At 43.4% G+C, this 16,371-nt stretch overlaps 1 protein-coding gene across 1 annotated transcript in view; it reads right to left on the minus strand.

Annotated features, from left to right (window-relative positions):
- TRUB1 (TruB pseudouridine synthase family member 1) overlaps nucleotides 1-8,831 on the minus strand; it is a 49,507-nt gene extending 40,676 nt beyond the window's left edge. The window contains exons 1-2 of the mRNA XM_030204760.1: nucleotides 8,690-8,831; nucleotides 2,485-2,580 (exon numbers count right to left, since the gene is read on the minus strand). Of these exons, the coding sequence (XP_030060620.1) occupies nucleotides 2,485-2,580; nucleotides 8,690-8,822 (229 nt within the window). The 5' untranslated portion in view covers nucleotides 8,823-8,831. The remainder of the gene's footprint in view (nucleotides 1-2,484; nucleotides 2,581-8,689) is intronic.
- Between the last annotated feature and the right edge of the window lie 7,540 nt (nucleotides 8,832-16,371).

Here is a 16,371-nt window from a genome sequence, read left to right on the forward strand (position 1 = left end):
TAACCTGTTCCTCAGCTGTTTTAAGAATCCTCATCATTTCTCCAATCAGAGATCTTAAATCTGTACCATTTGCTTTCTACATGTTAAGTCTTCTTCCAGTTCTTGTCTCACTCCTTTGCATGACCTTTAAATGCAAAATTCAGGGTTTCTAGCATAGATATAGCAGCATATTATCTTTGTATCTTCAGGCATCCACTTATCCCACGGCCTACTGCTGACTAGGGGGTGTTATCTTCTCCTGCAGATTCCATACTATCACTACCATCTTTAGCCCTAGTACTGAATCACCTTTCTCTCCTGGGCAAAACACGGCCTCTGTCTGTTTTAATTTTTGCCATTCTACCTTACTTCCACACTGTAATGGTAATCTTGCTGACATTTTATTTATTTATCTTTGTTACATTTGTACCCCGCGCTTTCCCACTCATGGCAGACTCAATGCGGCTTACATGGGGCAATGGAGGGTTAAGTGACTTGCCAGGAGTAACAAGGAGCTGCCTGTGCCTGAAGTGGGAATCGAACTCAGTTCCTCAGGACCAAAGTCCACCACCCTAACCACTAGGCCACTCCTCCACTGTTGCTACTATTTGAGATTCTACATGGAATGTTGCTATTCCACTAGCAACATTCCATGTAGAAGTCGGCCCTTGCAGATCACCAATGTGGCCGCACAGGCTTCTGCTTCTGTGAGTCTGACGTCCTGCACGTATGTGCAGGACGTCAGACTCACAGAAACAGAAGCCTGCGCAGCCTTCTACATGGAATGTTGCTAGTGGAATAGCAACATTCCATGTAGAATCTCCAATAGTAGCAACATTCCATGTAGAATCTCCAATGGTATCTATTTTATTTTTGTTACATTTGTACCCTGCGCTTTCCCACTCATGGCAGGCTCAATGCGGCTTACATGGGGCAATGGAGGGTTAAGTGACTTGCCCAGATTCACAAGGAGCTGCCTGTGCCTGAAGTGGGAATCGAACTCAGTTCCTCAGGACCAAAGTCCACCACCCTAACCAGTAGGCCACTCCTCCACTGGTATAACTCTTATGCAACACTTATCGGGTGAAGGTACCTAGCAAGGCTTGGGGGAAGAAATGTATTCCTTCCCCCTCCCCACCCCTAGCTATGAAGAGACTGTGATTCTAGCCCTGAAGCAAAGTAAACTGAAAACACACGACCTAGACAAAACTGAACTCATATCACATGTCTGATTATCCTTCTTTGCTATGAATGATCAACTACTATCACTAGATGACCTAATGTACGTTACAATCCAACTTATTACTCAGGAACCTTCATGCAATACCATAATGTAATCTTCTTTACCATGTATGTATGCACATGGTGTATATATATATATATATATATATATATATATACACCATGATCTGTTCCATATATGTTATGTTCCATGTATGTTACCATGAATGTATGCACCTTAACGCAATACCATTTGTAATTCTGCTATCCGGAAATGGCAACTGCCATTACGGCAAATATAAGCCACACTGAGCCTGCAAATTGGTGGGAAAATGTGGGATACAAATGCTACAAATAAAAATAAATAAAACGTTTTCAAATTGTTGGTGCTCTGATCTGTACATGTCAAACTTTTGGACATGAAACATAAAAGAGCTCTTTGGTCTAAGCAGGGAAACTGTGAAAGCAGAAATTGGAGACCCTGGTGGGAGGCTTGTATCTCTTTCAGGGAGAGAAAACTAACAACTTATAGCAGCAGCTTCAGAGAGCATTTTCCATCTCACAGATAGGCTGCAGAGAATACCTTCTCCTGCTTTAGACTTAATCCCGCCCACCCTACCCCTCTACCCACCCACCCCTAGAGTGACCTGTCTTATATAACCTCCCTATCAACCCACTCATTACTTTTACCTCACCCATTTCTAGTCTTCTATCACCTTCTCCCACTACTCCAACCAGAGTTACACCTAATCACACTGACCACCCTTCAACATCTTCAGTCCTTCTGTGACTGTTCTCTTGTGCTTGACTGCTTAAATATTTTAAATTTAAATGCTTTACTTTTTGTCTATTAGATTGTAAGCTCTTTGAGCAGGGACTGTCTTTCTTCTGTGTTTGTACAGCGCTGCGTACACTTTGTAGCGCTCTAGAAATGTTAAATAGTAGTAGTAGTAATAGTAGGATCAAACCTCTGCTCAACAGCGACACCTAAAGGTTTGGCTCAAAGCATACATATCAGATTCTGGAGGGAGCTACAGTCTGTTTTCCCAGCCAAGGGCTGTCACTGATGGCTGGGCTACACAGGAATGGGGTTAAAAATGGGAGGAAATCCCCAGGCAGTAAAGGTTTATGGCCTCAAATCCCAGCAAAAAATTGGTTTGGATTGAGTACATACCCCAGAGGAGAACCTTTCTGCATAAAAAAGGGTAGAACTACCCAGCATTGTTCTGAGAAAGCACACAAACCCCAAGCAGTGTTCATTCATGTCGTTCACATTTTACTGACCCAAAACTCCAGATGCAGCACTGTCCAAAGTGCCTCCGTGTCCAATCTTCAGGACCTGCTTTTTCCTTTTCCTCCCCTGCTGCTTTACTCCAGCTTCTACCGAGAAAAGTGAAAATAGTCAGCTGAGGAAGGAGAAACTTGGTAGCGCATTCCTATACAATGCAGCAACAAGAGAAAAAAAAAGGATCTTTTTCATTTTCATACCTACTTATGTGACTTGTAGTTCTCTCCTGCTCCTTCTCTCTCTAGCTCTTTTGAAGCAGGCTGGGATCTGGTGCCATAAGTTTTCATTCACACTACCTAGTGATTATTTCCACACATTCCTCCACCTTCCACACCATAACTTTGCAGAGTCATTGCAGCTGTTGTTCTGGTTCATTGGCCATGCAGTATGACTTCCTCCAAAGCTTAAATGAGAGGTGGAAGGAGTTAATGTCCAAAAGACACAGGCAAACTAAAATTAAGAGCTTCCAAAAAGTATATTTGCCACAAATCATAACCATAATCCAAGTGACCCTACATGGGCTGTGTTTCGGCATAAAAGCCTTCCTCGGGGGTCGCGCCATTGCTTGCAAAAAAAAAAAATATATATATATATATCACAGCTGTTGCAAAACACAGAGAAAGACAGACACTGCAGGTCTTTAAAGCCTGCTGCAATGTTTGCTTCCTCCCACGCCATATCTTCTGTGCCCAGGGAAGAAGGACTGAAGCTTTCTTCAATATCCACTGGTTACCGCCTTACTCCACTGTGGATTATGATTTGTAGCAAATAAAACTTTTTTGGAAGCTCTTAATTTTAGTTTGCCTGTGTCTTTTGGACTTTACTCTCCTTCCACCTCTTGGTTGTGCTTTGGCTTTTTTTTTTTAATTTAATCATTTATTTATAATTTTTCATTTTACAAGGGTCACTTGCAAACAGTAATACAGAGATGACTGTACATTAATACAATATTAGAGGAAAACAATCTCAACTAGATAAATGGATTATGTACAATCTTTCTCTTTCTTAGACCACAAAATAAATAGGGAGAGTGAAACAAGACAAGGAGATCAATTAAACGACAGTAAACCAAGAAAATGTGGTATTAACCTGATTATCCCCAGTTACTATTTATCTGAATCATTATTCCACATTGATCGTCTGGTTGGCTTCTTCAAACCCAAGACGGTGTATAGTCAATTAATTTCGTTGGAAACATACTTATTGTCCAATATTAGTGGAAATAATACACCTGATTTCATTTTTTTCTCTTTTAAAACCAGAAATTATTGAACAATACAAACACTTGAATCTCTAATCCAATTCCCACTGATTAAGGTAATCACTCCTTTTGAATTAATATACTAAGAGGAATCATTTCAGAGGAAATGTGCTTTTTTAAGGAATCTACACGGACCCTCCCTTTTTGCTCGGATCAGCTTCCTCGAAAGCTTTACAACCATAGGTCCTGTCTCTAACCACCTAGGTATCATCACACCCATGCATTGACCACAATATCCCCCATCACCCCTCTCCTTCTCCATCCTCAGGAACTGAACCAGGGACCTGCTGCACGGTGATCCACAGCACTTAATATCCGAGGTACCCGGTTGCCCAACAAAGATTCCTTTTAGACTCCTCAGTGGAGCAGCACAATATGTCCTGACTCTTTTCATTTTAGTATATCAGAGTTGAATACCCGAGGATTTTGCGGTATCTCTAGGGCAATAATCATATTGCTGGTGCCTGTTCTAAGGTCTTTCCAGAGCTTACCCTGGGATTGGTAGCATGGAATGCTGCTACTCTTTGGGATTCTACTATTTGGGTTTCTACGATTGTAAGCTCCTTGAGCAGGGACTGTCCTTCTTTATTAAACTGTACAGCACTGCGTAACCCTAGTAGCGCTCTAGAAATGTTAAGTAGTAGTAGTAGTATTACATATAGCAGTGATTTAACCAGAGCTGAGATTGTGATGTCATAATGCCTCATTCCACCAATGCCTAAGAGCCAACCTCATCAGTGATGTCACAATGGCTTGACTGTCTACATAGGCTTACTTTTATTACATATAGCAGTGATTTAACCAGAGCTGTGATGTCATAATGCCTCATTCCACCAATGCCTAAGAGCCAACCTCATCAGTGATGTCACAATGGCTTGATTGTCCTATATTTGTCTCACTCTTATCTATTAGATTGTAAGCTCTTTGAGCAGGGACTGTCTCTCTTTGTTAAATTGTACAGCGCTGCGTAACCCTAGTAACGCTCTAGAAATGTTAAGTAGTAGTAGTAGTATTACATATAGCAGTGATTTAACCAGAGCTGAGATTGTGATGTCATAATGCCTCATTCCACCAATGCCTAAGAGCCAACCTCATCAGTGATGTCACAATGGCTTGATTGTCCTATATTTGTCTCACTCTTATCTATTAGATTGTAAGCTCCTTTTGAGCAGGGACTGTCCTTCTATGTTAAACTGTACAGCGCTGCGTAACCCTAGTAGCGCTTTAGAAATGTCAAGTAGTAGTAGTAGTACTTGTGACCTGGATTGGCCCATTGGTCTGACCCATTCTTATGTTTTAATATTTACATCATCATTGCTGGTTTGAGGACTCATGAATAAGGCCTAACTGTCGAAACACGGCCGGTGTTGGGTCCAATATATTTGCTTGTTCTTCATCATTTTGAATAAAGGCTCTGGTTTTTCATCCTGGAGCAGCCTTCTGTGGTCATTCCCACCCTTGAGAGGTTTTCCGATTTGCTTGTCCGTGAGAGTGAACTGTGAAAAAAAAAAAAAGCCCTTCCCACAGCAAAACACAAAGGCTTAAATCCCACTTCTCTTACTGATCCTGGTCTCCCTCCAGCCCCTGCTGCCACATCAGCCTTCAGATGACATCACTTCTGCTTATGCTTAAAAGTGAAAGCAGACCAAAGCTATTGTGATTTCTGTATTATTGAACTGTTCTCTCATATATTTTTATTATGTATGTTCTTTGTAATGCACTGTAATTCTGCTAATTCTCTGTTCTGTTTCCCTTCCTTAGATCCCCACTGCTCTTATCGACCCTAACTCTCCAGCCGCCCGCTGTCACATCAGCTTTCAGGTGACATCACTTCTGGAATGCTTAAAAATTAAAGTAGCCCAGGGCGCTTGTACTCCTTGGAGCGCTTCCTTTATTGAGGTCTATCTATGCGTTTTGAACCAACGCCCTGCCTGTCCTCCAATACCGGACTCCTCGGGTCTTCTTTCATTCCAGTCTTGTGGGGGGTCAGACCTTCAAGTGCATCATCAGGTAGGGCTTATCGTTTTCCGAGACAACTTAACCCCTCCCTCCCTCCCACCTCTCATGATCCTTCTCTTAACATCGCCTGCTGAATGTTTGATCTGCATATCACAAAGGACCTCTTGTAGCTGACCTTATTTTCTCAACTTACAGCTACTCTGGGTTACTGAAACAGGGCTCAGGCTGAATGAAACGGTAGCACTAACTCATTCTTCCCATTACAGTAGACCCAAGAAAGTTGGGGGGGGGGGGGGGGGTCACGTTCCTTTTCTGTGACCAGATATCCTTATCTCTGGACCCCCTTAAACCCCTGACTTACTCCGACACACGAATACTCCATCTGAAAGTTGGTTTCCTTCTTTTTCATCACTTCCACTCCCTCCTCCTTCTTCCACACCTCTGCATGTCCTGTACTTCCCTTCTTGTACTAGGTGATTTTAAACCTCTTTTCCTTAAATCCCTCTGCTGACTTCCTCTCATTTCTATCTACTCTTGTCTTTAATCTTTTTTTCCCTACTTACAATCAAGGCCACATTTTGGACTCACTTTTTTCCCTCCACTTTCAGGTGTCACAGTCTCCTGATAATTCCAAAGCTTCGTCACTAGCTTGGACAGATCATTATGTAATCACTTTCTTGCTTCCTTCTCAAATGGGTATGGAGGGGTGAGATCATTAGCCAAGCTTGATCCAGAATTGCTCTGCTTTCATCTACTCCTCTGTTCTGCACCTGCTCTACCACTCTATTGGATAATCTAGCACTTGTACAAAACTCTCAGGTAATAAACGCTCATTGCAATTACTCACTGTATAACTGCATAACCTGACCCTCCTGTCTTGATTAACCCTTTGTAACACCAATTGTATTTCTTCTCTGTTACGGTAATGCCATAACAGATTTCTGTAAGCCACATTGAGCCTGCAAATAGGTGGGAAAATGTGGGATACAAGTGCAATAAATAAATGCACAGGGCCACCCAATGGTAAGGATCGCCTGAAGTTACACCTTCCATCATTGTCCCCCCTCCCCCCACCAGGGCTGGCATTGCTCCAGCTCTCTCCCCACTGCCACCCAGGTCTAGTATTGCTCCAGCACCTCCCCATTAGCCCTCCACACATGGCAGACAGAGTGCTGAAAGATGTCTCAATCTAGCCGGTGGAGACTTTCCTTTGCATGCCCTTCTGGAAGCTGAATCATCCAAAGGGTACCTTAACTGAGTGGCACACTAAAATATTATTATTTTAAACATGTTTTCTCCTTATTTTTATTTATTTTGTACACAACAATCATTGTAAAACAGGAAAGCATAAGAAAAGGGATTGCATACATAACTATATGAACATTTGTTAATCTTATTTTTTAAACTAATATAAAAGGTGTTATTCTTCTTCCTCCCTCCCTCCCCCCCCCCCCCACCGATAGTGGTAGACTTCTCCATGTTTTACCTTTAGTCCTAAAATAGTGATTTTCCATTCTTATCAGTCATTACAGGTAGGAGAAATGTAAAACTTTTTCACAGATTCTTTGCTCAAGTTTTGTTTTTAAATTATTTTGCCTTTTTTTCCTTTGTTTTCTGAATTTTAAGTGCCAAAGGGCACTCATATGACCTGGTTCCTAGCATTAATCCTGCCCTGACCATAAAGCATCATGAAAAACACTTCTCCACATCAACTGTTTCCTTGTCTGACAAGTTACCGTTAAGCAAATAAGCTATCTAGGCTCCCGCACTGGTTGTTATTTAAGAAATATTGTCTAATATGCTCATCTACAAACCCTCCTCTTGTGCACAGTATTTTACCCCTCTACTACAGCTGCTTTTGATTTTCTACAGTTCAAATGTATGACCTTTCATTTTCTAATAGTCAATGTTACCTATTTATAGTTCGCAGGTGTCTTTTCATTAGTAGTTCATGCCACTTACATCCCAGTACTATAGGTATTTCCCTGTCAGCTTAGAATCTAAACTTGAAATTGAACCAATCCTCAGGGCACACCAAACTCCAGAGGCGGGCTGACCATTCAGGCAATCAGGCAGTGCCTGAGGGCTCAGAGCAGTTGGGAGGCCCAGTACCTCCTTCCCATATGACTGACAAATCTGTCCCTGGGTCTGGTACTCCTCCTCTCACTCCCTCCCTTCCCCAGTGCATTTAGCTCAAAAGTTGCTGTCTCCGTACAAGGGCGGGCTGACCGGAACCTTATCTCTGCTGCAACCTGCCCTTGCAGAAGCAGGAAGTTACATCAGAAAGGGACAGGCCGCGGCAGAGAGAAGGCTCTGGTCACTGAAACACAGCCTATGCCAGGACCCTGTACGGAGACTGTAACTTCTAAGCTAAATGCATGGAGGTGCGGGGAGCTGAAGCTGGGGACAGAGGAGAGAGGGAGAGATGTTGGACCTGGGGAAGGAAGGCAGAGATGGTGGACCCAGATGTGGAGGAGGAGGCAGAGATCTTGGGCAAGTCACTTAACCCTCCATTGCCTGAGGTACAAACTTAGATTGTGAGCCCTCCTGGGACAGAGAACTATCCAGTGTACATGAATGTAACTCACCTTGAGCAACTACTGAAAAAGATGTAAGCAAAATCTTCTAAATAAATAAAATGGTGTACCCAGGGGGGAGAGGGAGATGTTGCATTAGGGGGCCTTCACCCTGAATGCCCAGAAGCCCAGATCCCTCTCAGTCCTGACTAGTCAAGTTTTCAGAATATCCCTACTCTGCAGAAGAGATCTGGATGTACTGCCTGCACTATACGCAAATAAATGTTACATATTCATTGTGGGCTTCCTAATTACCTGGGTGTATCCCCCCAAAAAAGAACCAACAGAGGATGAAATGACTTGCTTAAGGTCCCTACCCCTCGCAACAGCCTATCTATATTGTACAGTACAACGAAGGGCTGAAATCCATCTTTTCCTGTATTCACTGCGCTCCGCAGCCCGTACCTGCCAGCAGCCGCTCCTTCAGTCGGTTCAACACGGCAGCCGACGTGGGACCTTTCGGTTTGTAGATGGCGAAGAGTCCGCTCAGGGAGAAAAGCTTCGCCGCTTTCCCGGCAGTAGGCTCTCCAGCAGCCATGCTGCCTTCTCCGGCGCTCATTGATGACGACACACCGCTGCCCTGTCCAATGCCTGCTTCGCTGCCGGCGGCGCTCAGTGATGACGTTAGACGCAGTCAGGTTTGATTGAAGTTCCCAGTCCTCAGGGGCCAGGCAGTGTTCTACTTCTCTCTAACTTTAGCTGCTGTGGAGCAATACGGTGGTCTGGGGGGACTTGTAATTCTTGTGGGGGTTTTTTTTTTTTTGTTTCGTTTTGTTTGATTCTCCAGTCTTGCTTGCTGGTTAAGAATAGCCATACTGGGTCAAACCAGTGGGTCCATCTAGCCCGGTATCTTGCTTCCAACAGTGGCCAATCCAGGTCACGAGTACCTGGCAGAAACCCAACTAGTAAATAGTAACATAGTAACAAAGTAGATGACGGCAGGAAAAAAAAGACCTGCACACGGTCTATCCAGTCTGCCCAACAAGATAAACTCATATGTGCTACTTATTGTGTATACCTTTCCTTGATTTCTACCTGTCCTTTTCAGGGCACAGACCGTATAAGTCTGCCCAGTACTATCCCCGCCTCCCACCACCGGTTCTGGCACAGACCGTATAAGTCTGCCCAGCACCATCTCCGCCCAGCACCGGCTCTGGCACAGACCATATAAGCCTGCCCAGCACTATCCCCAGACCCCGCCTCCCACCACCGGTTCTGGCACAGACTGTATAAGTCTGCCCAGCACCATCCCCGCCTCCCACCACCGGCTCTGGCACAGACCATATAAGTCTGCCCAGCACTATCCCCGCCTCCCAACCTCCAGCCCCGCCTCCCACTACCGGCTCTGCTATCCAACCTTGGTTAAGCTCCTGAGGATCCATTCCTTCTGAGCAGGGTTCCTTTATGTTTATCCCACGCATGTTTGAATTCCGTTACCATTTTCATCTCCACCACCTCCCGCGGGAGGGCATTCCAAGCATCCACCACTCTCTCCATGAAGAAATACATTCCATGTGTTCCGTAATTTTATTCTTTATAATAGTTTCCACTATTTTCCCTGGCACTGAAGTCAGGTTTACCAGTCTGTAATTTCCTGGATTACCCCGGAACCCTTTTAAAAAAATCAGCGTTACATTGCCCACTATACAACGCACTATACGCGGGCTGCAAAGAACAGACTATCAAAAAACTACACACTGCCCAGAATACCGCCGCCAGACTCATATTTGGAAAAACTAAATATGAAAGTGCAAAACCCTTGAGAGAGAAGCTTCACTGGCTCCCACTTAGGGAACGCATTACGTTCAAGATCTGCACGATCGTACACAAAATCATTCACACAGACGCTCCAATCTACATGCTAAACCTTGTAGACTTACCTCCAAGAAACGTCACAAGATCATCCCGCAAATTTCTCGACCTGCACTTCCCCAGTTGTAAAGGACTAAAGTACAAGCAGATGCATGCCACCACATTCTCGTACTTGGGCACGCAAGTTTGGAATGCACTGCCTACAGACCTGAGAACAATCTGCGAAACAACTATCTTTCGCAAATCTCTTAAGACATATCTCTTCAGCAAGGCATACAATGAGAACTAATAGCCACAATAATCCACCCAACAATCCACTCAATTAAGATAACTCATCTATTATAGCTACCTAAATCACTCCTCTCCTTCTTTCACCCTCATTTAACTTCTGCACAACATTAAATGTATATGTCACCTTGCAATGACAATGTTAACAAAACTATGTAAGCCACATTGAGCCTGCAAATAGGTGGGATAATATGGGATGCAAATGCAATAAATAATAATAATAAATAAATAATAATAATAATCTTCAGGTACTACGGTTGATTTTAACGACAGGTTACAGATCACTTGCAGCAGATCAGGAATTTCATGTTTGAGTTCTTTTAATATCCTGGGATGTATGCCATCCGGTCTAGGGGATTTATCACTCTTTAACTTGTCAGTTTCACTTAGTACATCTTCCAGGTTCACTGAGATTATTTTCAGTTCTTCTCCATCATCACCCCTGAAAACCATTTCCGGTATAGGTAGATCTCTTACATCTTTTTCTGTAAAGTGCCCCTTTTCCTCCTTCATGATCTAATGGTCCCACGGATCCCCTCACAGGCTTTCTGCTTCTGATGTACGTGAAAAAGGTGTTATTATGAGTTTTTGTCTCACATTCTTTTTTAGCCTTTATCACTGCTTATGTTGCTTCTTATTCATTTGGATCCTTTTTCCATTATTTGAAGGATGCTCTTTTGGCTCTAATAGCCTCTTTTGCTCATAGGCGTAGTTTGACTGTTTCATTTGGGGGGGGGGGGGCAAAGGATGGGGCGGAGCATATTAGCATATTCATTTGCATATATACATATGCAAATTAATATGCTAATAGGGAGGAAGGAAGGGAAAAAGAGCTGGCTTTTTTTGGGAATAACCATAATGAATATGTATGAGATATCAAGCCGGCTCTTTCTCCCTTCCTTCCTTCTTTCCTCCTTACCCAGCACCTCCTCTTCCTCTCCTGTAGTATTTCCCCACCCCCTTTCCCATACCATGCCAGTGTTGACCTTAGAAATGCATAGGCTATATGTAGATCCTTCAAGCGGTAGTGTGTCATGATTTAGGCTCTACACCCTTTCTGATGTTTTGGTGCCACCTCAGTAAGGCCAACACACAATCTCTCCACTGCAAAACGCTATACACAAACTTGTGCAAAAACACACTCATATTCTTACTAAACCATAACAGCACTAATTCCAAGGACAGACTCAGCATGCAGCAATACCAGAACAATTGAAACTTACATGCAAAATATCACAGATGCACATTTCCAAAAGCTGACATATTCCAATTAATAAATTCTGAATAAAATACTTTTTTCTACCTTTGTTGTCGCATCATTTAGTTTTTTCTATTCGCTTTGGTCCCAAGTGTCTTCTGTTTTATGCAGTGCCTTCTTTATGCAGTAGCCCTGTCCCTACCCTTCCTGGAGTTTCAGTATCTGCCCTCAACGTGTTCCTCACCCCAATCTTCATCCTGTTATTCCTGGGTTTTTTTTTTGCTAATTCTCCCCTCTTCCAGCACCCTCTCTTTCTATTTCTTCCCTTCTATACAGCACCCTCTCTCCCTATTTTCACTCCTTTGACCAGTATATTCTCTTTCTCTCACCCTCTTCTATCCAGCATCCCTCCATGTCCCCTTCCCTTCCATGTCAGCTTCTCCATTATATCATTATTTCTCCTATGTCCAGCATATCCCCTCTTTGTCCCCATCCCCGTACAATGTCTAGCATCCCCCCATCATTTTCTTACGCCTCATTTCCAGCATCTCCCCTGTCCTCTTACCCACCCTATGTCCTGCATCTGCCAATATCCCTTTTTCCCTCCCAGCATTGTCCCTGTATGCCCTTATCCCCTCTCTGTCCAGCATTGTCCCTTTGTGTCCCTGTCTCTATGCTCCCTCAATGACCAGAATCTCGCTTCTCTGTCTCCCTGACACTCTCTTTTCTCTTCCCTTCCTCCTACCATCCATTCTCCCTTCTTCCCTCCTACCAGCTAATCCACATCTAACAATCCCTTCCCCCCCCCAATCCATCACCTCTTCCTCTCTGTTCATCATCCCCCCCCCCAAAAAAAAAAAATATCCAGCACAGCAGACCTGCACCTCTCTCCCTCCATTCTGTAAATCCTCCTCCTGCCACCATTCACCCCTACCCACATGGTTCCATCACCTCGCTCCTCCCAAAGGTGCAGCTGAACAGTACCTCCATTTTTCTCACCTCCCCCCCAATCCCGGTTCCAGCGTCTCTCCCTTTTCCTTCCTCCTCACTCACTTGCATTGATCGCTGCCGGTAGCGGCACTGCAGCCAGCCAGCAATAACAGCAGTCTGCTTCGGACTTCCCTGCTACATGTCCCGCCTCCTCTGGTACAACTTCCTGTTCCGCATAGGCGGGACGTGTGGCAGGGAAGGCTGAGGCTCCGAGGCAGACTGTTGTAATCGCTGCAGGGCCGCTACCAACAGCCCCTGGTACCGAAGTTGAAGCGGCGAACGGGTGGCCAGCAGTAGTAAAGGCAGCAAGCAGCAGATAGGCTCGACTCCGCTTCCCTGCCCTCTCTGCTTCCCGCCCGAAAGGAAATGACATCAGAGGAAGGCGGAATGCAGAGAGGGCAGAGAAGCGGAGTCGAGCCTGTCTGCTGCTTGCTGCCTTTACTACTGCTGGCCGCCCGTTCGCCGCTGCGGGTTGTCGTCGTTTGGGGGGGCAATGCCCCCCCTCGCCCCCCCCAGTCTACGCCCATGCTTTTACTTCACCTTTTAACCATGCTGACTGTCATTTGCTCTTCTTTCCACCTTTGTTAATACATGGAATACATCTTCTGGGCTTCCATGATGGTATTTAGACATCTATGTCTGATTTAAATTCCTAACCTTTGCGGCCGACCTGAGCTTTTTTTACACCATTTTCCTCATTTGTCATAGTCACCAATTCAATTTTTGTATACTGCTAATATCCCCTTTCCAGGGTTCAGTGCGGTTTACGTTCTAGGTGAGAAAACAGATGGTGTTAGTGTGAGGTATGAGAAACATTAGAGACCATTGGTCTTTTTGAAAATTGAATGCTGGTACAGTAGATTTCTTTAGTGACTTCACTCCAGATATCAGCTCAGATTTGATCATGTTATGATCACTGTTTCCCAGCAGATCCAACACCATTACCTCTCGTATCATGCCTTGCATTCCACTAAGGACTATTTAGCCACTTTGGGCCCTGTTTACTAAACCGCACTGTAGGCGCTCTAGCATTTTTAGTATGTGTGCGCTGATGCTAGAATTGCCCATAGGAATATATGGGTGACTAGCGTTTAGTGCAAGCTAAAAAGGCTACTGCACCATAGTAAACAGAGCCCTTTGTTTCCTTTAATGTGTTTGTATTTCTTTAGTTTCTATACTGGTGTTAGGACAATAGTAAGGATGCACTTTTTATAAAGAAGCCGTAAAATCTATCCATCTTGGACATAATTTCTCCCTCCATTGGGTGCATCTGAGTTTCTTTTTACCCTTTGATTTTTCTCATTTTCTGCTTTTCTTTTTCTTACAATTGCTTTCTTCTGTCCTCCTTTTCTCTATAGATTCTCTTTTCCTCTCATTTGTCTATGTTGCCAATCTATCCTCCCTACCCTTCTTCCTTGTCTGAACAGATTGGGACCAAATTTGACCTTAGGGAAGAACCCAACTAAAAACGGATGGGACCAAGGATCCAGAGAAATCAATTTCCCCCAAAATGGCTCTGTGCATTTCAGTGGGAGAAAACGTTACAGCAGCTGCAGAACAGCAACATTGAAACAGTGGTTTGGGAGCTGGTGGATTCAAAAAGCCCTTCTTTTTTTTTTTCTCTCTCCTCTAGATGTTAACCCTTCCTCCTTACTCAGCTGGGCTTACCTAGTGTTGTTATGCAAACTTCATGCAGTCCAGAAATAATCAGGCTGAAAATATTTTCAGAGTTATTACAAAATGGTCAAAACCCCCTAATACCACCATCTCACTTATGCCTTCTCACACGCTTTCCTCTGAAGACTTTCTGATATCATTATAAAACATAAAGCTGTAATTCTCTGTTTATTTCTCTGTTTATTACCCTCCTCTCACCTACCAACACCCATCCTGTTAGAATATCAATTAAATGCTTTGATGTCCCCATGCATACCCCCACCCTCCCACTCTGTCAGACAGTCAAAGTAATGCTTTGATGTTTCTCTTATATACACTGTCAGCTACCACATTTGCTTATTTCCGATCTGAGGAAGAAGGGCAACCTTCGAAAGCTAATCAAGAAATGTATTAAGTTATGTCCAATAAAAAAGGTATCATCTTATTTTCTTTTCCATCTTTTATTTTGTTTGATTTCTATAGATTCTACATGGAATGTTGCTATTCCACTAGCAACATTCCATGTAGAAGTCGGCCCTTGTAGATCACCAATGTGGCCGCGCAGGCTTCTACATGGAATGTTGCTAGTGGAATAGCAACATTCCATGTAGAATCTCCAATAGTAGCAACAGAATCTCCAATAGTAGCAACATTCCATGTAGAATCTCCAATAGTATCTATTTTACTGTCATAGTAATGCTTGAATGTTTTCACTTATATACACTGTCAGCTAGCACATTTGCTTATTTCCGATCTGAGGAAGAAGGGCAACCTTCGAAAGCTAATCAAGAAATGTATTAAGTTATGTCCAATAAAAAAGGTATCATCTTATTTTCTTTTCCATGTTTTATTTTGTTTGATTTCTATTGATAACCTGATATCAGGAAGAACCTCCCCTCTCTGGTAGACACAACACTGACCCCAAGAACTGCTGCTGTTTCTGCAAGCATGGCTTTTCAATGGTGAGGGGAAAGTCCCAAGCTCCTCTGGTGCGTTATCACGTTTGCCTCCAAGCACATGGTATTCTTTTAATCTGTCTGCTAATTTCAGTCTTAATAAGATCTTCTCATCCATGAAGGCCAGTTCCTCTCTCTCTCTCTCTCTCTCTCTCTCTGATACCCTTCATCTGGGCCTACATCTTTTTATTCATAACAAAAGCCTTACTAGGACGGATAGGAATGGCTATTAAAGTAGACTAGGTGAGAAAGAAACCAGAGAGAGCGGGAGACTGTGGTCCACTAAGTCTAAAAGTCCACACAAAAGAGTTTAAAATTTTATTGTTTTATAATTTGATGTTTTGCTTATTGTAGACCCCTGAGGCAGGCACTTTGCCAAAACATGGTGCCGTGTCAGGCATTATAAGAATAAAGTTTTTTCTCCATATCTCCGTCCTCCTGTTGTTCTTTGGAAGTGCTTCACTGGTCGCACTACTCTTGTGTGTGAAAAAGTAGACTATCCCTTTATGTAAAAATCAGTATTAAAGCAACTGTAATGTAGGGGGCTTGAGAAAGGAGGAATCAATACAGATCATCTTGGAAAGAGAAGATGGAACTTCTATCATCACAGCTGTTATCTATACAAACTTCCCGCTCAAACAGACACTGGAAAGAGATCTGGCTATGGATATCCAGAAGTAGGGAATGAAAAGGGAGGTGGTGTTGCTGAGAGATTTCAACCTGCCAGATGTGAATTAGAATTTTCAATCTGCAAAATCAGAAAGAAATAGATTATGAATGCCTTTCAGGGTGCTCTGCTCAGACAAACAGTGATGGAACCCACAAAGAAAGGAACAGCGCTAGATCTAGTACTCACAAATAGAGAAAGTGAGTCTAATGTCCTGGTGGGTGTCTACCTGAGCAGCAGTGATCATCACATGATATGGTTTGATATTTATTTATTTGTTATATTTGTATCCCACATTTTCCCACCTATTTGCAGGCTCAATGTGGCTTACATAGTACCGTAAAGGCGTTCGCCAATTCCAGTATAAACAGTTACACGGTGAGGTTATGGTAGAATCGGATTCAAGTAGAACTACCTATTAGGGAATCATATAGAGGAAGAGTTACATTATGTCCATTACCTTATTTGGTTTCATAGTGTTGTAGGGTTCAGGTATTTAAGTAGGGTCGATAGGGTATGC

This window comes from Microcaecilia unicolor, chromosome 5, assembly GCF_901765095.1.
Source record: "Microcaecilia unicolor chromosome 5, aMicUni1.1, whole genome shotgun sequence".
NCBI lineage: Eukaryota > Metazoa > Chordata > Amphibia > Gymnophiona > Siphonopidae > Microcaecilia > Microcaecilia unicolor.